Below are 24,389 nucleotides of genomic sequence, written 5' to 3' on the forward strand. Positions count from 1 at the left end.
AGGCACCTCGATGTTTATAGCAGCATTATTTAAAATAACAAATTATGGAAAGAGCCTAAAATGTCCACTGACTGGATGAATGGATAAGGAAGATGTGGTATTTATATACAATGGAATATTACTCAGTCATCGACAGAATGAGATTTTGCCATTTGCAGTGATGTGGATGGAGCTACAGAATATTTTGCTAAGTGAAATAAAGTCAGTCAGAGAAAGACAAATACCATATGATTTCACTCGTGTGGAATTTAAGAAACAGAACAAATGAACATAGGGGGGAAGAAGAGGCAAACCAAGAAACAGATTCTTTTAACCATAGAGAGCAAACTGATGGCTATCTGAGGGTTGGGGGTACAGGGATGGGTGAAATAGGTGATGGAGATTATGGAGGGCACTCGTTGTGATGAGCACTGGGTGTCCTGTGTATGTATTGAATCACTAAATTCTACACCTGAAACTAATATTGCACTGTATGTTAGCTAACTGGAATTTTTAAACAAAAACTTAATTAAAAAAATAGAAGCTCATGGGAAAAGCCATGTATTTTTCAGCTTGGGGAAGAAAAGTTTCCCTTGAGTAAGTTGTTTAATTTTCAAATGTTCAGAGATTTTCCTTTTATCTTTCTGTCACTGAATTTTAGTTTAATTCCTTTATGGTCAGAAAGCATTGTATTTCAGTTCTTTTAAACTGTTGAAGATTTACTTTATGATCCAAAATATAGTCTGTCTTAGTGAATGTTCCATTTGTGCTTGAAAAGAATATATACAAGTGTAGTCTGCTGTTATTGAGTAGAATGTTCTCTTGATGTTAGTTAGATGCCATTGGTTAATGGAGTTGTTCAGACTTCCTCTGTGCTTGCTAAATTTCTGTCTAGTAGTTCTATTACTCACTGAGAGAAGGGTGTTGAAGTCTTCAACTGTAATTTTGGATTTGTCTCCTAACCTCATTCAGTTTTGTCAGTTTTTGCTTCATACATTTCTTATATTCATATATTCTTGTTAAGTGTTTACACCTTTAGGATTGTTATATCTTCTTGGTAGCACCACAAAAGCCTTAATACCATAACCAGACACTGATATTACAAGCAAAGGAAACTGTAGACCTATGCCCCTCGTGGATATAGACACAAAAATCTTTAACCATGTATTAGTAAATCTAATTCAGCAAATGTAAAATGAATAGTAACTCATGATTATTACATGGTCGGTTTAATATCTAGAAGTTAGTCGATGTAATTGAAAATATTAAGGGAATAAAAGAGAAGAACCATATGATCATTTCAGTAGATGCAGAAAAAGCATTTAACAACACTCAGGATCAATCCATTATAAAAACTCTTAGCAGACTTGGTTAGAAGGGAACTTCTTCAACCTGATTAAAGACATTAAAACACACACCCCAAGATGAAACAAATGGAAAAATCTTGCCACATGCCTCGTGTTGAAAGACCAGATATTTTCCCCTAAGATTATGAATTAGGCAAGGATGTCTGCTCTCTCACTTTGTGCAACTTTGTAGATGAGCTCCTAACCAGTACATTAAAGCAAGGAAAAGACAGAAGTATAAAGTTTGGAAATGAAGAAGTAATACTGTCTTTACTTGTAGTCAACGTGATTATTCATGCAGAAAGTCTTAAGAAATCTACTAAAAAACAACAATAAAGTCCTAGGTTGAATACAATTTAGTAAGGTCATAGGATACAAGTTTAATATACAAAATAAATTATATTAAAAAAATTTTTTTAAGTTTATTTATTTTGAGAGAGGGAGTGTGCAAGTGGGGTAGGGGCAGAGAGAGAGAGGGTGAGAGAGAATCCCAAGCAGGCTTAGAGCCTGCTGTGGGGTTCAAACTCGTGAACTGCAAGATCATGACCTGAGCCAAAATCAAGATCTGGATGCTTAACCAGCTGAGACACCCAGGCGCCCCAATAGATGGTATTTCTGTATACTGGTAAATAGTCAAAATGCAGTTTAAAAATAATGTCACTTGTAGTAGCATCAAAAAATATGAACTGCACATAGGTGAATTTAACAAAATATGTGTAAAATTCACACACTTAAAACTGTGATTATTGAGAGAAGTTTGAAAGGACAGAGATGCCATGTTTATGAATTGGAATACTCAGTATTGTTGAGATGGCCCAATCAAAATGACTTTTTGTGTAAATTGATAGTCTGACTCTAAGAATCTGTATAAAAATGCAAAGCTTGGGCAATAGTAAGAATAATTTTTTAAAAGGAAGAACAACGTTGAAGGATTTATATTACCTTATTTTAAGATTTACTGTAAAGCTGCAGTAATGAAGGCAGTATGGTTTTAGTGTAAGGACAGACACAGAGATCAGTGGCAAAGAACAGAACTCGGAGTGCATGTACATTATACGTGGTTAATTAATTTTCAGTAAAGTTGCTTAGGTAAGTCCGTGACTAAACAGGATAGTCTTTCCAATAAATCATGCTGGATCAGCTACATATTCATATAGAAAAATCACAAACCTTGATTCTTCGTTGTACATAAAAATTAACTTGAAATGGATCATAGATCTAAGCATAAAAGCAAAAAGTATAAAACTTTCAGTAGAAAGCATTGGAGAAAATCTTTGTGACTTTGAGGTAAGAAAAGAGGCTTTAGAATACAAAAAGCATAAGCCACAAAAGGAGAAAAATAGATAAATTGGACTTCATAAAAATTTCTGCCTCTGAAAGACATTAATAAAAAGGTAAGTAAGCCCCAAAACTTGGAGAATGTGTTTGTGACACACACACAAACACACGTGGATGTATTTAGAATATATAAATAATTACATGCCAAAGAAAGTTTATGCATAGTCAGTAAGCACATCAGTTGTCAGAGAAATTAAAATTGAGACCACGACATAACATCCTATACATTCATATTAGAACGCGTAAAATTACAAACACCAGCAATACCGAATACTGACAAGGAGGGTGGAACAGCTAGAACTCTCATCCGTTGTTGCTGCGTGTATAAAGTGGTAGCTCTGGAGAGCTCTTGCTCACTGTCCTGTAGAGTTCAACGTCAGTTACCATACAGCTTGGCAATTTTACTCCCAAATATGTCCATGATGCTCACAAATGAGATCAGATAGTTTTATTTTTCTTACTGAGATTTTTGCATCCGTGGTATGCAGAATCCATAAATTGAATTTAAACTCTCTTTTCCTTTGTTCTATGAAAGTTTATGTAGGAGTTGCTATCCTTAAAATTAGGGTAGAATCTATTCTATGGAACTTCCAGAGTGTGATACTTTTATAGTGGGTAGCTCTTTGAGAACTTCACAGTTTCCTCTGTTTCTTGGTCTGTTTTGCTTGTTTGGATTTTATGTTTATTTCATAAGTCAGAATTATATATAAAACATATATTTTTATATAGTACACATTACTATTTATATTAAACATATAATGCATATATTCTTAGAAAATCATCAGTTTCACTCATTTTTTTTCAAATTTATTGGTACAATATAACTAAAGTGGCCTTTTTATACTTAATTTCCTCAGTATCTGTGTGTTGATGCAGTTTTTTTTTTAATGTTTATTTTTGAGAGAGAGAGAGAGAGAGAGAGAGCGCACAAGTGGGGGAGGAGCAGAGAAAGGGAGATACAGGATCTGAAGCAGGTTCCAGGCTCTGAGCTGTCAGCACAGATCCCGACGTGGGGCTCGAACTCAGGAATCGTGCGATCATGACCTGAGCCGAAGTCATCCTAGGTGCCCAATCCAGTTTTATTTTGTACTTTTGTATTCCCTGACTACTTTTTAGAATTTGTTTAGTGATAGAGTCATTGTATAGTTCTTTTAATAAAACTATCTTTTGAGTTTTATATTTTTGACAGTTTTCTTTGTTTCTAATTTGTTAATTTTTGCCTTTTCTGATTCTTTTACTTTTTGCTCAAGTTTATCATTCTTTTTCTTCCTTAGAATGTTGTGAATTCAATTATTTTCATTTGTTCTTATTAAATACTATAAAATTTTCAAGTTATGAGTTTTTCTAACAGCTTCATTAGTTGAATCCTATGTTCTCACAATAAAATTTATTAATGTTTTATATGTTTTACAGTGTTGTGTTTCACTTCTTCTTTGACCCAAGGGTAGTTTTAGATTTTTAAAAACTTTTTCCAGTTGAAATCTTGAGTTGTCTAGGTAAATAATCCTAGGTAGTAATAGCCAGGAATTCCCAATTTTGCCTTTCTCTTCCTTGGTCTGTTTAGCCCATGGCACAAACCTCTTCTTGTGGAACTAACCAGAATTGGTACAGAACAGGTGGGTCTGGACTTTGTTTTCCAGAGTAGTCAGCACCTTAGAGGAATGTGCACTTCCAGGACTCCATAAATAACCAGAGAACTGAAGCATAACTCTCTATAAAAATTGAAATAACAAAAATAGGTACTCTTAAGGATTTAAAATAAGCATGATAAATATTTTGGATGAAATACTAATATAAAGAGATACATACTTAAGCAGAGAATTGGAGGTAAGGAGTTTGGGGGGATAAGCCATCATTTGGTACTTTATGTTGAAGAGTTGATAAAATATTTGTTATCCTAATAAAAAGCTGAGGAACAAAGAAAAGTAAAAGGAAAGTTACCCAGAACAAAAATTCTAGTTAATGTCAACATAAAGAGAGCTAAATGGGGAGAAGACCTAGGAACTTACCAGAGTGTGGTGGAATACTTGTCTTGTTAGTGGAAAGATAATACTTCCTGATAAGTTGAAGAAATTATTAGAATCACATGAAGAAGATGTGGTGTCCGTTAAGGACATCATAAGGACAAATTTTTATAACTTTAAAGCATCAGGAGAAAACGCTGTTAACCCACTGGTAAAAGGAATGAAAGAGGGAAAGAAAGAATAATAACGAAGTAATGACAAATGCTGAATCCTAAAATACCATTAAGATAGCTCGTCGATAAGACACAGCCGAGTTTAATGCTAACTGTGGAATGTAGATCACTACCTAACCAGAGCCTTAGTAACCTGTCAGAGGACAAAGTTGAGATATTTATTGAGATTTTAAGTCTGGGTTAAGATGGGCCCTTCAGTTGGGGTAGGGGTGGGTACTTGGTTATGATTAGGTAAGGACCATAATATAATAGTTTTGGATTGATAAGCAGAGAATTGGAGGTAAGGAGTTTGGGGGTATAAGCCATCATTTGGTACTTTATGTTGAAGAGTTGACAGGTCTTTCAGAAAGTTCCTGGAATGAACAGTAAAATAATTTTGCAACTTTTATCCTTTTATCTTTCTGGCAAGGATAACAGTAAACTCATGTTGATGAAGACAGTATAATAATGAAGCCGTTTTAATGCAGATAATAACGAGTGTGGATGATTTTCATTCTCAGAAGATAGAAGTAATTGAGGAGGACTCATCTGCTGTTACTTATATTTTTTTTTACTGTGCTATTAGATTTGTTTTAGATTGTATTCAGGATTTTTGGAGTTTTATTTGTTACTAAGAGTGACCTATTTTCTTGTCATATGTTTACAGTGTCTAGTTTTGATATCAGCTAGTTTTGTTGAATTTGTTCCTCCCTGAATTGTTTTCCTTTAACATCAGGTTTCTCTCTCTCTCTCTTGAAGATAGGTAGATCTTACTATTTTAATTTTTTCTACTTACATTTTGTTTAATACCTTTTTTTTCAATATGATTAACCTGCTTTTTCATTGTTAAGGATTGTTATAGTTTCCATTTTACTGTGGTCTTTTAGTCTTATTGTGCTTTTATTAATATTTCTAAGTATTTTTTTTTTTTTTGCTCCTTCTGTGAATTTGTACCAGAAGAACGTGGTTCTTATGACTTAGCTTATCATCTTGAACCATCCTCCCCATTTCCTGAGTTAATCCTTTTTTAAAAAAAAACTTATCTCTGTTAAGTAGAGATCTCATACTGTGACCAGGAAGAAAATGAAGGAGAACTATAATTTTAGTTTCCTTTACCTTCCTATTAGTTGTCAACATGCCATCTTTAGGAATAGCTATTAAACAGTGTATATTATTTATTCTTAAGGAAAAGTGAACCATGTTGGGTATTCTTTTTGGTCCTTATATTTCTACTTCGATTTTTACATATTAAACAATTAAAACAGACCTTGTATGAAGGGCGTGTTTTTAATGACAGTTTTCCCCCCCACCCCAAATATAGGAAGTTCACAAATGGGTGCTACCATAGTAGATGCTTTGGATACCCTTTATATCATGGGACTTCATGATGAATTCCGAGATGGGCAAAAATGGATTGAACACAACCTTGATTTCAGTGTGGTGAGTATACAGTTGATGACTTCTTTGATCAACTCTGCAAAGACCCTGTCTAATAAACATAGTGGTTTTGAGCATTTTGCTAGCAGTTTAAGGAAATCATAAATTCCCTGTCCTCCTTTGGGATTAGAGTGGTTATTTAACTTTTACATAAAATACATACCCTTTCTCATCTTCCTTTCACTTTTCTTGATGTTATCATTTGAGGCAGTGTGTTCAGTGTGTTAAGCAGTAGTTACAAAAAAAAAACCCACATTGAACTAGAAATACCAGGAATGCATAAACTCCTTTATAAACAATTAAGCATTTTGTTATTTTTAAAAGATTCAATAATTCAGTGCAGGTTTAATGAGCCTTCATAACTAGGCCTATGGCCATGCTTCCAGCATTTTGCATAGTTGATAAGTGATGCGGCTGAAGTTTGAAGACCAGCACGGCTACATCCTAGTTGTGTGACTTGGGAACATTCCTTATTCTTTCTGAATGTGTCATAAAATTGCTATCACAATGCAGTATTGTAAGGATTATTTGAGATAATCAGATACACGTTAAGTACTCAGTAAATGGTAGCAATTGTTTTCATTATTACCAGTATTCACCCACAAGGTATATGGGCTGTTTTGTTTTACTCATTATCACCTTTCATGACATTTGTGATTGTTCTTCTTTTTGACTATAGTCAGAAGTCACTCTTTTACTGTGTTGTTTTTGTTTGTTTTTTTTTTCCTTTGGCAGACCCAATTTGTCATTCAAATTGTGATTTAAATCCATAATTATTTCTTCTCTCATGCTTTCCTGATGCTAACCACACATATCTGGATTACTTTCTTTTATATGATTCTAGCATTTTGGACATATATCAGTTACCACTTGGGTTTAAGTTTGTGAGTGGCAGAAAATCTAATATAAAAGAGCTTAAATATAGATATGTGTTTCTCTTTCATGAAAATTAGGCACAGAGACCAGCAGCTTAGGGGTGGCTTGGATAGATCCTTGATCCTCAGGGATCTAAGATCCTTTGTCTTGTTGCTTTCTCAGTGTGTAGCTTCAACCTCGTGGTACAAGACGGCTTCTTGATAAGGTGGGTCAACCTTTCAGTTGTAGAAAAGAGGAAGGATCCATGACTCTCCTGTGAGAACACCTTCCAGGAGTGGGTTACCCTGATTTTGCTTGTATGCTGTTGAGTAGATCTGACACATACAGCCCAACCTTGATGCAAAAGGAGGCTGAAAAATTTAGTCTTTTTTTTTTTTTTTTCCTCTCTCTGTTTGGCCATGTAGTCCTTATAGGATGTGCTTCTTGTTTAAGAAATCCCTACTCCAAGGTCATGAGGATAAATTCTTGTGTTTCATTCTAAGTTTTTTAAAGTTGGGCTTTTGCATTTAGGTCTTTAATCCACATAAAATTGATTTTGTATGTAGGGTGAGCTGGACAGGCAGCAGTTTATTCTAGCACCATTCGTTTCCCTGCTGTTTATACATGGCCACACGGGTCACAGGGGCCTATTCTTTTCTTTTGGCTTTTTTCTTTATGCTTATGACATCAATACTTAACTGTCTTAACTATGATATTTTTATAGGAAGTTTGATATCTGATCTTGTTCTACCAGGAAATTATCTTAGCAGTTCTCTGCTCTTTGTTCCTGTAAGCTCTGGGGTGCTGTTGACATTTTGATGAGTCTTGCATTCAATTTACAGATTAATTTGGAGAGAATTGGCATCTGTACGGTCTCAAATACTCCTGTCCCCTAACGTGGCAGCTTTGTAAGGCCTAATAATATGCTGGTATATCATTGTATCAGTTGGCTCAGTCAGGAGCCAGAACTGTGCCATTTATTTTAATTAGAGGATTTAATGTTTACAGTTGTTAACCAAGTAATGGGAAACTGAGAAGGCAAAGAGAACATTGTGGTGTCACAAGAGATAGTAGCTATAGTAAACACCTACCTCCCTGGGACTCTGAGAACAGTGGGAAGAAGTTGGGACTATTAAACGAGTAATTTGGAACTCTGTTTCTGGTACTTTAGGAGCTCTTAAGAGGGCTTTTTTTTAGAGCTGGGACTCGGACCTCTAAGGAGATGGTACCTACCTAGTGCTTGGTATTTCTAAGGGCCACAGGGAGGCTGATTTAAAGAAAGTGTGTGTGGCAGGGAAACTGTAACCTGGAACCAACAGCCACTGCCAGGGTGAAGAACCATGACTCATTTGACACTGTCCAAAACCGGAGGTAAATTGGAAGGAATAAGTCCTTTCTCCTTCTTCCAGCTGTACGTTATCTTTGTAAAACTTCCTGTTGGCATGGCCCATAATGGAGCCAGCTGGCTAACGAGACATATGTTCACACAGTTCCAATTCCAGGGTACCAAAGTAGAGTATAGAAGGATAAATTTGAACCTGAGGAGAAAGAGCTTAATAATTAGCGCAGTCATTTGCCATCCCCGTACTTTTAACCTTTCTGTGTCCTGTGTTTTAGCTGTATATTTTGCATGTAGTATGTATTTGAATTTTGTTATTTTTATCCAGTCTTGGAGTCTTTTAACTGTCAAGTTTGGAATATTTACATTTATTGTGATAACGTGTATTTGGAGTTGGGTCTTCATCTGTGTTTTTCAACCTGTTTTATTATTGTACTTTTCATTGTTTTTATTTTCTGTTTTCCTTCTTTTGGATTAAATTACTTCTTGGCTCTTTTTCCCTCTACTACTTTGACATTTTACTTGTCATTTCCACTCATTTTGGGGTTATCCTTAAAATTTCATGTGCATACTTCTCACAGTTTAAAATGAACCGGTTTCTTCATCCTCCTTCTGAAGACCATAAGGATCTTAGAATGCTTTAATTTAGCTCATCTCCCTCTTGTCTTATGTGTAATCACTGTCTAGCTGGTTCCAACTCGTATTTGAAACTTCAAAATTAAGGAATGAATGGATGGATGACTGACAAATGAAGGAATAAATAAATAATTCATTCATTAAATGCCTCCTCTGTGACAGGTGCTCTTCTGGCTTATGTGAATGTAGTAATGAGCAAAACTTCTTCTCGAGTTTGTACTCTGGTTTTGGGAGAAAACCAGTAAATAAATATTCAAGTCCTGTTTAATATATCAGGTGGTGATAAGTGCTATGGAGAACAATAAAGGGGAGCAAGTAGGATTGGAGTAAGTGGTGGTGTGGGGTTGCTATTTACATGGGATAGCTAGTGAGAGGGACTCTTTGGTGACATTTCTGAGGAGAGACCCAATGGAAGCCATTTGGATATAAGGCTCTCTCATAATAGATACTATAGTTGAGTGTAGAATATAGTTGTGTGGAGGTTGATTAGTTTCTCTTAACCTTTGAAGGGTACAATTCCATTGTCTTCCTGTTTCTGTCATACTATTGAAAAGTATGCTGTCAATCTAATATTTCACAAATAATCTGTCTTTTTCCCCTTGTTTTCATTTTTTCTATTTTTCTGCATTCTATAATTGCATTACCATGTGTCCATGTGTGGATTATTCGTTAAAGGACTCGTAATGTTCCATCAGTCTGAAGACTTATGTTTTTCTCACTTCTGGAAGATTTGCAATCATTACTCCTTTGAATAATGCCTGTCTTCCATTCTCTCCCTTCTCTCCCTCTAGAACTTCTCTTCTGTGTCTCTTGTGAAGGAAGGTCTGAATTTTACAAATATAGAATTATATGTAATTAGATGTTGATAAGTGTTAATTGGGGAAATAATGGAGGCTAAGAGATATTAGTGATGAAGGTGTACTTTATTATTTTATATTGTGTGGTTAGAAAAACTTCCCGTTTGGAGACCTGTAAGTAAAGCATAAAGACTGAGTTTGGTAATTCTTGAACAGCCAGTAGAACCGTTTGGTAATAAAAGTCAAGAGATGTTGAAAGGAGATGATGTCAGACAGGTAGTGGGGAATCTGATTATGTTGGGTCTTACCAGTTATTTTACTCTGAGTGTAACCAGAAGTTATTGTAAGAGTTTGTACACAACAGTAACCTGACCTGACTTAAAATGTAAGAGGTTCACTCTGCCTGCAGGGTGCTGAATAAATAGATTATAAGGAGGAAGGTAAGGCTGAAATCAGGGAAACTGTTTAAGAAGGTTATTGTTTTAGTGAGTTATAGAGGCCTGCCCTCCCTCCCTCTTTTGCTTCTTCTCTGTATTTAGTGACTGTCGCTCTGTGCCCTGCAGTATGCTGTGTATTGGGAATATATGAAGTAATGTAAAGCATTTTGCTTTTATGGATGGGGTGGGAGGAGATATATGTTACTAAAAAATTCCATTCTGAAAATTCTATTTTGGAGATATATACTTGTGTTAGCAAATTATGTGTTCTGCCTATAAATGTTGGAAAGGCCTTAGGGGATAATATATATTTTCTTTTAATGTTTATTAAAAATTAGTTATGAACGTTAGCTTTATTATTTATTTAGGGAGAGAGAGAGAGAGAGACAGCGCACATGCATACACACAAGCAGTGGAGGAGCAGAGAGAGAGGGAGAGAGAAAATCCCAAGCAGGCCCCTCCCTGTCAGTGCAGAGCCCAACCCTGGGCTTGAACCCACGAACTGTGAGATCATGACCTGAGCCAAAATTGGAAGGCAGACAGTTGACTGAGCCACTCAGGCTCCCCATGAACGTTACCTTGATATTAGTCAGTTGTGTGTATTGTGTGACTTCTTTGCTCATGTTCTCTGCCACTTCTACTTTTCTTTCCATGTAATTAGAATTTTTCTTATCTATGTCTGTATCTAAATACAAACATGTAGACTTTATATGGTAAGGTTATTAATACTGCTATATTTGTGCCAAATTTCCTTCTGTTTTTTGTTTGCCTTTGAATTTTGTTCATAATTTTTTCTTCTAGGTAATTGTCATTCTGGGGAAATTCAGGTCTTTGTGTTTGGTATCAATACAGTTGGTTTTATGCTTACAAAGTACCTGCTTTGTCAAGGAAATTCATGTTGTCACATTTTCTTCTACTTTTTTATTGTAATTTTTTCTACATTTATTTCTAAATTATTTGGATATCGTTTTGAGAGAGAGAGAGAGAGATGTATCTGAAATGAGTATCCAAATTTCTAACCTAGGAGCCAGTTTTTCAACATTATTAATTGAATAATCCATCATCCTATCATTTTTTGGTGCCTCTGTTAACATTTATTAAATTTTTATACATACTAGGAAAAAATACTTAAAATTCATGAGAAATATAAGTAAAAATGGGCAGTATGCTGTAATGGAGGGAAAGGGATCAGTAGACAGACCGCTATTCCAGAATTCAAGAAGTGGAGGCTCTCTTGAGGAGAGACTAGTCAAGAGCATCAAATATCTTGATAATTTCACAGTGCTATGTAAGGTACACACAAATGGTTTCAGCCAATAGGAAGCCATGGTGACAATAATAGGGGAGTTTCAGTAACATTAATAAATGGGAGGTGAGATTGCAGTTGCGTGAGAAATGAAGATGTGGAAAGCAGAAAAAACCATCCTCCACAGGGTGTTTGTGAGAAACTTATGACGAATTGAAAATATTTGGAAACTATAAAGCTTTAATGTGTATGTGAATATTTTCAATATGTTTTCACAGAATTCAGAGGTGTCTGTGTTTGAAGTCAACATTCGATTTATTGGAGGCCTGCTTGCAGCGTATTACCTTTCGGGAGAAGAGGTGAGCCACTCAAGTAATACATTGTTTGGAGGAAGGGCTCTGAATGGACTTTAATAAAATAATGAAAGATTCCCCTAACAGCATATTGTTTTGCTTAATTGACTAATATTGAGCACATGTAAAGGTTTGCTGAGAGAGCTGGCTGCTTCAGGTGGAACTGGCCTTGGGAAGAATGATTTTGCCATTTTGAGAATCTCAGTAAAACAAGTAAAATCACAGGTCCTATCTCTGTATATACCCCTTCTCCTTTGCAGAAGCAATCCTTCTCCAGGATTTTGCCACCGCAATTAATCACATGGTCGAAACAAGGAGTAGGGGGGCAGTTAATAAGATCAGAATTAAGGAATGAATCAGGTTGCATGAATATGGATCCTCCTAAGACCAAAAATTAGTTATTAAAACTGCCTGATTGGAAATTGAATGCAAGTTTTTGCTGTAAATTTAAAAAAACAACACAGGAACAACTCTGAATTCTTCTTTCCAGAAGTCTTGGTGTATGTAATACACATAGACTTGTGACCTGCTGTGATGGGAAAGTGGGTGTGGGAAATTCCTTTTTGCTACTACTCGGGTGTGGGTTAAAGGATGGGGTTTGGAGAGTAGGTGAAAGAGAACCTAAAGGAAGAGCTTATAAGTCATTTCTGCTTCATTTCCTGAGAAACTTACATATTTAATTGGTTTGTTGATCTAAATGATTGTAAGAGCTCTCTGTAAATTTAAGAAAATTCATCTTTTGTTGTATATGTTGTTAAAGATGGATTTCTTTGTTGTTGGTGTTTAAGAAATATTTGCCTAATCAAGGTCAGGAAGATTTTCTCATGTTTTCTTCTAATAGGATTATGGTTTTACTGTTAACTTTTAAATGTATAATTCATTTTGAGTTGATTTCTGTACATGCTGTGAGGTATAGGTTGAGCTTTCTTTTTTTCCTTCTGGATATCCAAAAATTCTAGCAACATTTGTTGAAAAGACTCTCCTTTATTTAATTGACTTTGTTCTCCTCTTGAAATCCATTAACCATATATGTGTGAGTCGACTTCTAGACTGTGTGCTGTTGCTTTGCATGTGTTTGTCCTTTTGCTACACTGTATGAACTACACTGTGTTCGTTATTATGGAAGTCTTGAAATCGGGTTGTGTGAGTCTTCCAACTTTGTTCCTTTTCAGAATTGTCGTGGCTATTCCAGGTACTTTATTTTCTATGTAAACTTCAGAATCAGTTGCTGATTTCTACAAAATATTCTACTGGGATTTTGATGGAGGTTACTTTGAATCTATACATGAATTTAGGGAAAATTGATATCTTAACAAATATGGAATCTTCCAAGCCACGAACATGATGTATCCTCCTTTCATTTTCTTCCTTGGTGTTTCTAGTTTTTAGCATGTAGATATTTTACATATTTTGATAGATTTATACATATTTTATGCTTTTTGGTTCTAAGTTGTACTATATTTTTTATTTCAATTTCCAGTTGTTTATTGCCGGTGGATATAAATACAATTGATTTGAAAGTAAGTTTTAATAAAGATTTAAATTTTCAGCTGATGTAGGACATTTTGTTTATCACTAGATAACTTCCTGATGCTTATCATTTTTAAAAATACTGTAAAATATACATAACAGAAATTTCCATTTACCATTTTTTTATAAATTTTTTTTTTTTTAATTTTTTTTTTTCAACCTTTATTTATTTTTGGGACAGAGAGAGACAGAGCATGAATGGGGGAGGGGCAGAGAGAGAGGGAGACACAGAATCGGAAGCAGGCTCCAGGCTCTGAGCCATCAGCCCAGAGCCCGACGTGGGGCTCGAACTCACTGACTGCGAGATCATGACCTGAGCTGAAGTCAGACGCTTAACCGACTGAGCCACCCAGGCGCCCCCTCCATTTACCATTTTTAAGTATATGATTCCGTGGCATTAAGAACAACATTCATGTTGTGCAGTATACAGTTGATTTTTATATTGACCTTTGTACCCTGAGATTTTCTTAAATTCACTAATTCTAGTTGCTTTTAAATAGATTTTAATAGATTGGGAATTTTTTTTGTAAATGATCATGTCATCAGTGAATAGTTTTATTTCGCTGTGTAGGGAACAATTTCATTTGTGTAGTTCTTTTCTTTCTTTGTCTTGCTTTACATCCTTATCAATTTCCTGATCTTACAGGAAGAACATTTAGTCTTTCACCATTAAGCATAAATGTTAGTCATAGGTTTTTTGTAGATACCCTTTATCACCTTGAAGAAGATCTTTTCCATTCCTAGTTTGCTAAGATTGTGTGTGTGTGTGTGTGTGTGTGTGTGTGTGTGTGTGTGAATGGATGTTGAACGTTGTCAAATGTATTTGTGGTATTTAATAAGGTGATTATACACATATGATTTTTCTTTTATCTGTTGATATTGGTTGATTTTTGAATGTCAAACCAAGCTTGCACTTTTGGGAAGAAACCCCAAAATGGTCATGGTGTATTATCTTTTTATATACTGCCAGAATTAATTTGAAACATTGTTGAGAATTTTTTTCACATATTCATGTGGGATATTTATCTATATGTAGTTTTAATGTTTTCGTGTGTGTGTGTGTGTGTGTGTGTGTTTTATAGAAGAGTAATGCTGACTTCCTAATATGAGTTGGGAAGTGTTTCCTCTTTTCTTCTTCTTCTGGAGAAGTTAGTGTATAGTTGACATTATTTCTCCTTTACTTGTTTGGGAAAATAAATACCCTTCTGAAGCCATGCGGTTGGAATTTTTTGTTTTTGTTTTTTCACTTAAGTTTTAAAACTATTCTATTTCTTTGGTAGATATAGTACTGTTCAGATTATTTCTTCTTGAGTAGTTTTTGTAGTTTGTGTATTTCAGGGAATTTGCCTATTTCCTCTCAGTTGTGTAGATAGTAGACATAAAGTTGTTTGTAATATTCCCTTATTATCCTTTTCCTATCTGTGGGATCGCTAGTAGTCTCTCCTGTTTCACCTCTTTTTGTCAGTCTAGATAGGTGTATTAATATTACTGATCTTTTCAAAGAACTTGGTTTTACTGATTTTTCTCTATTTCATGCAATTTTATACCTGCTTTCATTCTTGTTTACTTCCTTCTGCTTGCTTTGAGGTTTATTTGCTCCCTTTTTTTCTTCCAGTTTTTTAGATTTGGAGCTTAGATCATTAATAGGACACCTTTCTTTCTTTTTTTAAAAAAATATAAGGGGCTCCTGGGTGGCTAAGTCGGTTAAGCATCCAACTTCGGCTAAGGTTATGATCTCACAGTTTGTGAGTTTGAGCCCTGAGTCAGGCTCTGTGCTGACAGCTCAGAGTCTGGAACTGCTTCAGACTGTGTGTCTCCCTCTCTCTCTCTGCCCCTCCCCTGCTCACGCTCTGTCTCTCTCAAAAAGAAAAAAATAAATAAATAAATAAAAATAATAAATAAATATATAACAGTGATGCCGTAAATTCACTTCTCAGCCCTTCTTTAGCTGCATCCTCTGAATTTTGATATATTTTCATTTTCCTTTAATTCAATATATTTTCTAATTTCGCCATAAATTTGCTTCTCAGCCCTTCTTTAGCTGCATCCTCTGAATTTTGATATATTTTCATTTTCCTTTAATTCAAAATATTTTCTGATTTTCCTTCCCTTTGATTCTGGAGTTATTTAGAAGTATATTTAAAAATTTCAAATATTTCAGGGTTTCCATATATCTTTCAATCATTTCTAGTTCAATTATTTTGTTTGTTGTTTTTGTTTATTTTAAGTAAGCTTCACTCCTAGTGCAATGCCCAACACAGGGCTTGAACTCAGGACCCTGAGATCAAGACCTGAGCTGAGAACAAGAGTTGGAAGCTTAACTTCTAGTTTAATTTTTTTTATGTTTTTTTTTCAATATATGAAGTTTATTGTCAAATTGGTTTCCATACAACACCCAGTGCTCATCCCAAAAGGTGCCCTCCCCAATACCCATCACCCACCCTCCCTCCCTCCCACCCCCCATCAACTCTCAGTTTGTTCTCAGTTTTTAAGAGTCTCTTATGCTTTGGCTCTCTTCCACTCTAACCTCTTTTTTTTTTTTTTTTCTTCCCCTCCCCCATGGGTTTCTGTTAAGTTTCTCAGGATCCATATGAAAACCATATGGTATCTGTCTTTCTCTGTATGGCTTATTTCACTTAGCATCACACTCTCCAGTTCCATCCATGTAGCTACAAAGGGCCAAATTTCATTCTTTCTCATTGCCACGTAGTACTCCATTGTGTATATAAATGACAATTTTTTTGTCCATTCATCAGTTGATGGACATTTAGGCTCTTTCCATAATTTGGCTATTGTTGAGAGTGCTGCTATACACATTGGGGTACAAGTGCCCCATGCATCAGTACTCCTGTATCCCTTGGGTAAATTCCTAGCAGTGCTATTGCTGGGCCATAGGGTAGGTCTATTTTTAATTTTTTGAGGAACCTCCCCACTGTTTTCCAGAGTGGCTGCACCAATTTGCATTCCCACCAACAGTGCAAGAGGGTTCCTGTTTCTCTAGTTAATTTTTGTAGGCAGTTAATATGGGTCAGAATATGGCCTGCTTGAAAAAGAATGTGTACTTGAAAAGAATGTGTATTCTGTTGTGGTTCTGGTAAAAAAAAAATCAATGAAGTCAGTTCATAGTGTTACTCAGATCTTCTGTAATTTTACTAATTTTGTGTCTACTTGGTCTGTCAAATACTAGGTGAGGAGTCTTGAAACCTCCAAATATAATTATGGGTTTGCCTGTTTCTCCTTTCAGTCCTACCAGTTTTTACTTTATGTATTTTGGAGGCTTATTCTTAGGTATACACCTATTTTATGATTGTTGTCTTTTTGGTTGATCCTTTTATTTAAAAATTTTTCTTTTTATCCTTGGTCACATTCTCTGTTCTTAAGTCTTGTTCCTCTGATACTGATACAGTCACTCTGGCTTTATTTTATGTAATGTGTGCATCGTACATCTTTTACCCTATATGTTTTTATATTTAAAGTTGGTTTTCCTGTAGAAAGCTTTGACAGTCTGGTTTTAATTTGTCTGTTTAGAGCATGTAGATTCAATATAATTACAGATACAGTTGCATTAAAATCTGTAACATTGTTAGTTGTATCCCATTTGACCCATCTGTTCCTTATTCCTCTTTTGTTTTTTTCTGCCTAATAAAAAAAAAAATGCCTGTTAATCTTTCAGTCATTTTTGTTGGTCTTCATTTCTCTGTAGGTTCAGCTTTCTGTCTGGTATATATTCCTTTTGTGTGAAGGGCTTCATTTAACTTTTTGTACAGTGCACATCTGGTTGTGCAGTCTCTCGGTTTCTGTTGGTTGGGAAGTCTATTTCTTCAGTTTTGAAAGACGTTTTCTTTGTGTTACAGAATTTGGATTGACTATTTTTCCTTCCAGCACTTTAAAGATGTCACTGCATTAGCTTTTAGAGTTTGCACAGTTTGTGATGAGAAGTCTGCTTTAATTCTTTGTTCCCCTATATGTAATGTGTCTTTTCCCCCGCTTTGGCTGCCTTTAAGATAATCTGTTCATATTTTATTGTGTATGAAGAATCTGAGTGATTTTACTTTTCTTTTTTTGGAGGGGTGAGTAGGACTTATTTATCTTGCTTGAGGTTCTCTGAGCTTCTTAGATGTATGGTCTGATATCTTATTCATTATCTTTTAAAATGTTTTTCTGCCTCTTCTGAAGTTCCAATTATACATTCATCAGACTCTCTGAGATTGTCTCATAGCTCTTGAAATAGGTATTCTTTTTTACCCCACCCACTGCTTTTTTATTCCTTGTGTTCCAGTTTGGGTAATTTTTATAGACCTATCTTCAAGTACACTGATTTTTTTTCTTTTTTTCTCAGCTCCATTGAATCTACTTTTGAGCCTATTGAAGGCTTTCTGCGTCTCTGTTACTTTGATTTAAAAAATATATATATTTCTAGAGGGTCGCCTGGTGGCTCAGTCGGTTAAGCATCTGACTTCGGCTCAGGTCATGATCTAATGGTTTGTGGGTTCAAGCCCCTTGTCGGGCGCTGTGCACATAGCCTGCTTCAGATTCTGTCTCCATCTCTCTCTACCCCTCCCTCACTCACGCTGTCTCTCTCAAATATAAATAAACATTAAAAAAATTATTTCTGGTATTTCATTTGACTTAATAATTTCTGTTTCTCTGCCACAGGTCCTCCTTGTCTTCATGCTTGCTACCTTATCCCCTAACTAGGTCTTTGAATGTGGTAATCATAGTCACTTTAAATTCTCAGATTGTTTTAACCTCACCAAGCTTGGTTTGTCACTTGCTTTGTCTCTATAAAGTGGATTATTTTTTCTTGCCTTTGTAAGGTGTTTCATAATTTTTGATTGAATGCCAAACATCATGTGTGGGACAGTAGAGGCTGAGGTTAATGGTATTCATGCCTGGAGCAGCGTGCCTGTGCTGTTAGTGTCGGGAGTTCAGTCAGTTTAGACTGGGATGGAACCAGATTCTGATTTTTCGTTGCTGAGATGAGCCACAGTGCACCGCTAGCTTCAGATTCCTCTAACATTACCCTGTATTTAGGGTGGGCCCAGTCGGCAAGTTTTGTTAATGTTCTGGCTCTGTCCTCAGCTTTAGGCATTTCCTGTAGGCCTGCGCCTCAGAGGGGGTCTCTGTGGACCCTGCCCTGCCTCCCCCAGGCGTGGGCTGCTGTTACTCTGCTTATTATCGTTTATGTCCATACTCTTTTCTGTTTTGATCTCCAAATATTGGCAGCCACGAATCACACTAATAGCTCTAATTTCAGCGCAACACCATAAGGTTTATTCTGGCTTTCTGCCTTTTCATTTTTCGCACTCTTTTCTGATAGTGTGAAACCTGCCTACTATTATTCCTCATATATTAACCCACTTGCCTCGTCCTGCTGTATGAAATCACTTTGCTGCCCTCAGCAGGCTGCCTGCCACCTTGTTCAGTGCATCTTCCTCACACGGACCCTCTAGGATTTTATTCCCCTTTGCTTGGCTGGCTTCCCTTTCCTCACGTTGGTCTGAGCCCCTCTCCGGGACAGTGCTGTGTGCACCCTACACATACCTTTTGGGCACAGACCCCTGGCTTCAGGAGCTTCTGGATTGAAATATTAAATAATGAAAGGAGGAAGAAAATGGAACTGTTTTGATGCCTTCAGTTTCAGATTTGTTTCCAAATTAGACATTATAAGATGTCTTTGAGAAAGGAGAGCATTTTTTTCCCCATATTTCCATGCTTACCTGAGCATGTACTAAGTTTTTGGGGTGTAGCTGACAAGCTTGATTCATTTTAGTATCAAAAGGCACATGATTCAAAATTAATTATGAGCAGCTTATGAAAGAGAAGTGCCAGCCTTGGCCGTTTCGCATTAGGTTCCTAGTCTGAAAGTTGAAGCAAAATGTTGAGAGTTTGGTTGTTACTGTCATAGGAAAACAGTAATAACATGCTGAAAAAGTGTATGATGTTGCCAGTATTTTCATTTTTGCTGTTTTTATGCATCAGACTTCCAGAATAAACATTTCAAAGTGGAGAGAAGCACATAGCTTTGGAGATGAGAGGCTCGAGTCCCTACTCTGCCTCCTTTTCGTGCTACTTGGCAAGCTGTTTACCTCTGTAACTTAATTGTTTTCATCTATGAAAACGTGAGAGCGTTCACCTGAGAGTTGTTGCGAGGATTCAGTTGTGTGACCGTGCCTAACATAGTGCCTGACTCAGTAGATCCTGCTTTACTTTTCTTCCTCCTTTGACTTTCTCTCAAGTGGTAACTAGTCTGTGTTGCTAAGGGGTGATGGATCCTTTTACTTATTTGAGGTAGACGTCATAAATCGGTTTCTTAGGACACAGTCTACTCAGGTACATATAAAGAGAACATGTTTTACTTTTCTGACTTTTTCACATAGTGGAATTTTACTGACCTTTTTATACTTCTCTTCTTGATCATTTTACGTCGAAAACTATGATTCATAACTATTCTGGAAAAGCAATAGTAAATTTCAGAGCTGCTAAAAATGAATTAAACATTGAAAAATAATTTGAATACGACATTACTGTAATACTGGATGTACAAGAAATTGCTACATCTTACATAAGCCAGAAAATTAATTTATAACTTGGCAAAGTGCATCTCTTATGTTAAGGTAGTCTGTAACTAGAATAAAGAACATTGACATGCGTTCTGTTTTCTGGTACAGGGAACCAAATAAGGGTTACATGTCATCTGACAAAGTGTTCCTCTCTCCTGTGGATTTATTAATATAATAAATGTGAAACTTTATCATTTTATTTCTCAGAGCAAGGCTATTTATATTAAGTATTCACAACTTAAAAAAATCTTGATGATTTATTATGTTTACTTGATGTTAGCCTCTAATATATGACATCTCTTTTACAGGATTGTCTCTTCTCATTTTTTTAATGGTTATCAAAGTGGTATCCCTCCCTTAGTAAGATAATAACATAATTTATGTGGATAACTGCATCTGAAATCTGTCAGATAGAATAGAGAAATGGTTATGTGGAGTTTAATCCATGTTTTACAGATAATAAAAAGAAAGTAAACAACAACAACAAAATCTATCTTCGCTAAAACACAAATGTAGTCTGTTGCCTATAGTTTAGGAGCGTTTCTGAATAAGCTCAAGGAGACTTTCTAAGCAAATAGAATAGCCCTTTTTGACCCAGATATTTCCTGGTTTAAATATTAGTCATCTCTGTTTTTACTGCACTAATTCTCATTTTATTTTTGGAAAACCTGATATTCCTCCAGGAATTGCTGCTACTTCCATGGAAAATTTGACCTCTTCCTTCTCTATAGACATGCTGGTAATTGGGCAAAACATTCCACTAAGCTTTGCTGCCCCAGATAACCTTTTTAAAATACACTAACATTTTCCTCTTAAAGGTGTGAGTTCATCTACATATCTGTACACATTCTTGCATGTTTAATGTTATGCCAATACCCATCGTAGTGGATGTCATGATTATGGTTATTGGTTTGTCAAATCAGAAGACAGAGTTTGGAGCTAGCTACCCCGGGAGCTAGAAATCTAGGAGTGAAATCCAGGGCAGGAAGGAGCCACGGAGGAGAAGCTCAAAATTCTGCGTACATGAAACTACGTGTTTAGACCATATTGTTTTATTTCCTATGTGTTTATAGACCTCTACCATAATTTTATGTGTAAGATGGACTCTAACCCTTCCACATTCTCTGCCTGGTAAAGAACTTTAAGGACCAGCTCAAAGATTATTTTATTTATTTTAAGTAGCTCATTTACCTATAAGGAAATGCACTCACTTTAATTGTATGGATGTAATTAAAGGTATAGTTTAAATTTTTTTTAAATATAATTTATTGTCAAATTGGCTTACATATAAACACCCAGTGCTCATCCCAACAAGTGCCCTCCTCAATGCCCATCATCCATTTTCCCCTCTTCCCCATCTTCCCCATCCCCCATCTACCCTCAGTTTGTTCTTTCTGTTTAAGAATCTCTTGTTGGTTTGCCTCCCCCCCCCATCTCTGTTTGTAACTATTTTTTCCCCTTTCCTTCCCCATGGACTTTTGTTAAGTTTCTCAAGTGTATGGTTTAAATTTTAACAAATGTGTGATAAGCTTTTGGAGGGAATATAAATGATCCAAACTTTTTGGAAAATAATTTGGTGGTGTCCAGTAAACATTTAAGATATAAAATTCTCTTTGACAGGGGATCCCACTTCTAGGGATATATTATCTAAAAGTAACAATGTGGATGCTTAAGAAATACTTAGCAGGATATTTTATTGCAGTAGTGTTTTTAGTAGCCAGTGTTTGAACAGACCTGATTCATCTAGAGGGGAATGGTTAAATAAATTAATACATCTCTTACTATAGAATACTTACTATAGAATATAATAGAATACTATACAACTGTGTACGTAAGTTTGATGTATTTTATCTAGGAAAAATATGCTTGATGTATTAAATGACAAAAGTAAGTTACAGACCAATAGTCAGAGCTTACCGTGCATGCATGCGTGTGTGTGTGTGTGTGTGTGTGTGTGTGTGTGTGTGTGTTCTGTCCCTCCAGTTAATTAACCATTGTGGTATTTGGGGGCAAGAAATAATGGCTTCTTGGACTCTGATGGGTTACAGAGATGAGAGATTAAATGATTTCAAGGGATTTGGGAGGCAATTCCAAAGGATTGGGCGGGGGTGGGGGTGGGGGTTGTGGGTGGGATGAGGCAGAGGAGGAGTTGGTTTCAGGGTTTTGGTACTAGACTAATGGTGGGACAGTTACTAGAAATTGAGCATTTTAAAAACATTAATTTGGGAGAGGAAGATCATCAGTTCATTTTAAGTATTTCGAGTGTGAGGGGAGTTTGCTCTGTTTAAGTGGAAATAGGTAGTAAGCAGATGTAATGGGGCTGGTGCTCATTGGAGAAGTCTTGATGAGAAATACAAAGTTGGGAAGCAGTGGCTGTGTAGCTGATAATTGAAAGCAAGCACATGTGAAATTGCTCAGGGAGACAATTTAGACTAGGAAGAGAGGGGGACCTGGAATCAAGCCTGGAGGAACACAGTATGAAAAGGTCAGGTATGAGAAGTCTGACTCAGTGAAGGAGGCAGGGAGATTGTGGGGTGTCTGAACACGAGGGAAGGAAGTATTTTAAGGAGGAACTGGTCAATAATGACTAAGCGATCGATGCTGAAATGTACAGCTAATTGTTAGCAAGATCCATTTCAATGAAATGATGGGGGCAGAAGCCATGTTGAAATAGTATGAGGAGTGAGTGGGAGGAGAGGAAAAGGATACAGTAAATTAGACAGTTTTGTAAAAATTGAAAAGGTACTTGTGTTACTATGTTAGTAGCAGGAAAAGCAGAATAAAAATCTAACCACTTAACAATTGTGTGTCCTTAAAGGATGGAAATGAATCAAAGTATTTGGTTCAGAATACAGGAACTGTATATGAGTTTTAGAAATTTTCATCTTCCTGGTTTTTAAAATAAGCAAATATAGTAATAACAAAATATTTATGTATTTATCAGCCAGGGTCCAAATAAGAGGCAGAAACTGCCAGTTATTTGAACAGAGAGAATTTAATATACAGAATTGTTAACTAGGCATAAAGTTACCTAGGTAAGTGCAAGATTAAAAAGAATTTTCTAAAGTATCATGGAGGTGGCTCCTACAGGAGGGCAACCAGGGCTGAGGGAATATGGGGAAGAGGTTTTAACTCCTAAATCTTAGAAACCGTAAGGGGAAGGGCTAAGCAGAGCTGAAATTCAGACCTCTGATGACAGTGTGCTGGCAGGTCGGTGCTCCCGCTGCTGTCTCCAGTGAGGACTGAGGGGGTGATGAAGCTGGTTCTGCAAGCATTGGAAGAGAGTGGATTCACTACTGCTACAGGAAGGCAGCACTGCTGCTGACGTGGAGGGGTAGGAAGGCAAAACAACGTAGCACCTGAGCGTCCCTGCACACTTTTGCCAGGAAGACCACAAATACAAGGCCTTGACTGCTCTTTACCCAGGTCATTAGGGCCATGCCTGCAGGCATGAATTAATCTCATCAAGTAGGCTTGCTTTCACTTACTGTAAAAGACATTCTCCAAGCTCAGTGTTCTTCCCCTGCAGCACAGTCCACTGTGTGTGCAGGAATCCATCGGGGACCCTTTGGATCATACCTGTGAGATTGAGGTGGGGCTGAGGGTGGGCCAGGTACAGCCAGTGTAGATAAACTCAGATCTTTGGCTGACACTTTGCTGTGAATAATATTCAGTTCTCTGCCTCTGACCCAGTAGTCAGAGATATTCACGATTTTGTAGACATTCATGAAAATGTGGTAGGCTGACTTGTTAGTTTGTAAATGGCATAAATCTTGGATTTCATCATGAGTTTGGAAATACTGTTTGTAGGCTCATTTTGAGTGAGAGGTGTGTGTGTGTGTGTGTGTGTGTGTGTGTGTGTGTGTGTGTGTGAATATGTTTCTACCTCTTAACCTACAGTTTTGTAGTAACCTTCACTTGGTCCTAAGGAACACTTATCTAGCCCTTAAGGATGTTTCTGTTCATGGTGATGATGAAAATTCATCCAGAATGAAATAAAATGAATCAAAGAGAGAAATTAAGAAAAAGAGAGAAATTTAGAAGAAGGGATATTAAAAAAGAGAGATACAGAGTGAGAGGTTTCAAAGAATGTTTAGTGGGAACTTCAGATGAGTTTAATGGGATAAATGATAGAAAGTCAATATTGGAAAAGATACCAAGAATAAGGAGGAAATATGAAAAGCTGCTAAAGAGAAAGGGCTGATTACTTACAGAAGGATGACAGCTGACAGCAGAGTGCTCAATAGCAAGAGAAGCCAGAAGATGTTGGAGTGATTATCTTTAGACCACTAAGATAAAGTAACTGACAACGCAGGTTTTATATCAGCCCAAACTGTCATTCAAAACGGAGGATGTA

At 36.3% G+C, this 24,389-nt stretch overlaps 1 protein-coding gene across 2 annotated transcripts in view; it reads left to right on the plus strand.

Annotated features, from left to right (window-relative positions):
• Nucleotides 1–24,389, plus strand: part of MAN1A2 (mannosidase alpha class 1A member 2) — a 180,554-nt gene that overhangs the window by 51,233 nt on the left and 104,932 nt on the right. For both annotated transcript variants that reach the window (XM_040471441.1, XM_040471440.1), the window contains exons 4-5: nt 6,161–6,279; nt 11,865–11,945. In XM_040471441.1, coding sequence (XP_040327375.1) covers nt 6,161–6,279; nt 11,865–11,945 — 200 coding nt within the window. The remainder of the gene's footprint in view (nt 1–6,160; nt 6,280–11,864; nt 11,946–24,389) is intronic.

This window comes from Herpailurus yagouaroundi, unplaced genomic scaffold, assembly GCF_014898765.1.
Source record: "Herpailurus yagouaroundi ecotype Mexico unplaced genomic scaffold, PumYag 77, whole genome shotgun sequence".
Taxonomy (NCBI): Eukaryota; Metazoa; Chordata; class Mammalia; order Carnivora; family Felidae; genus Herpailurus; species Herpailurus yagouaroundi.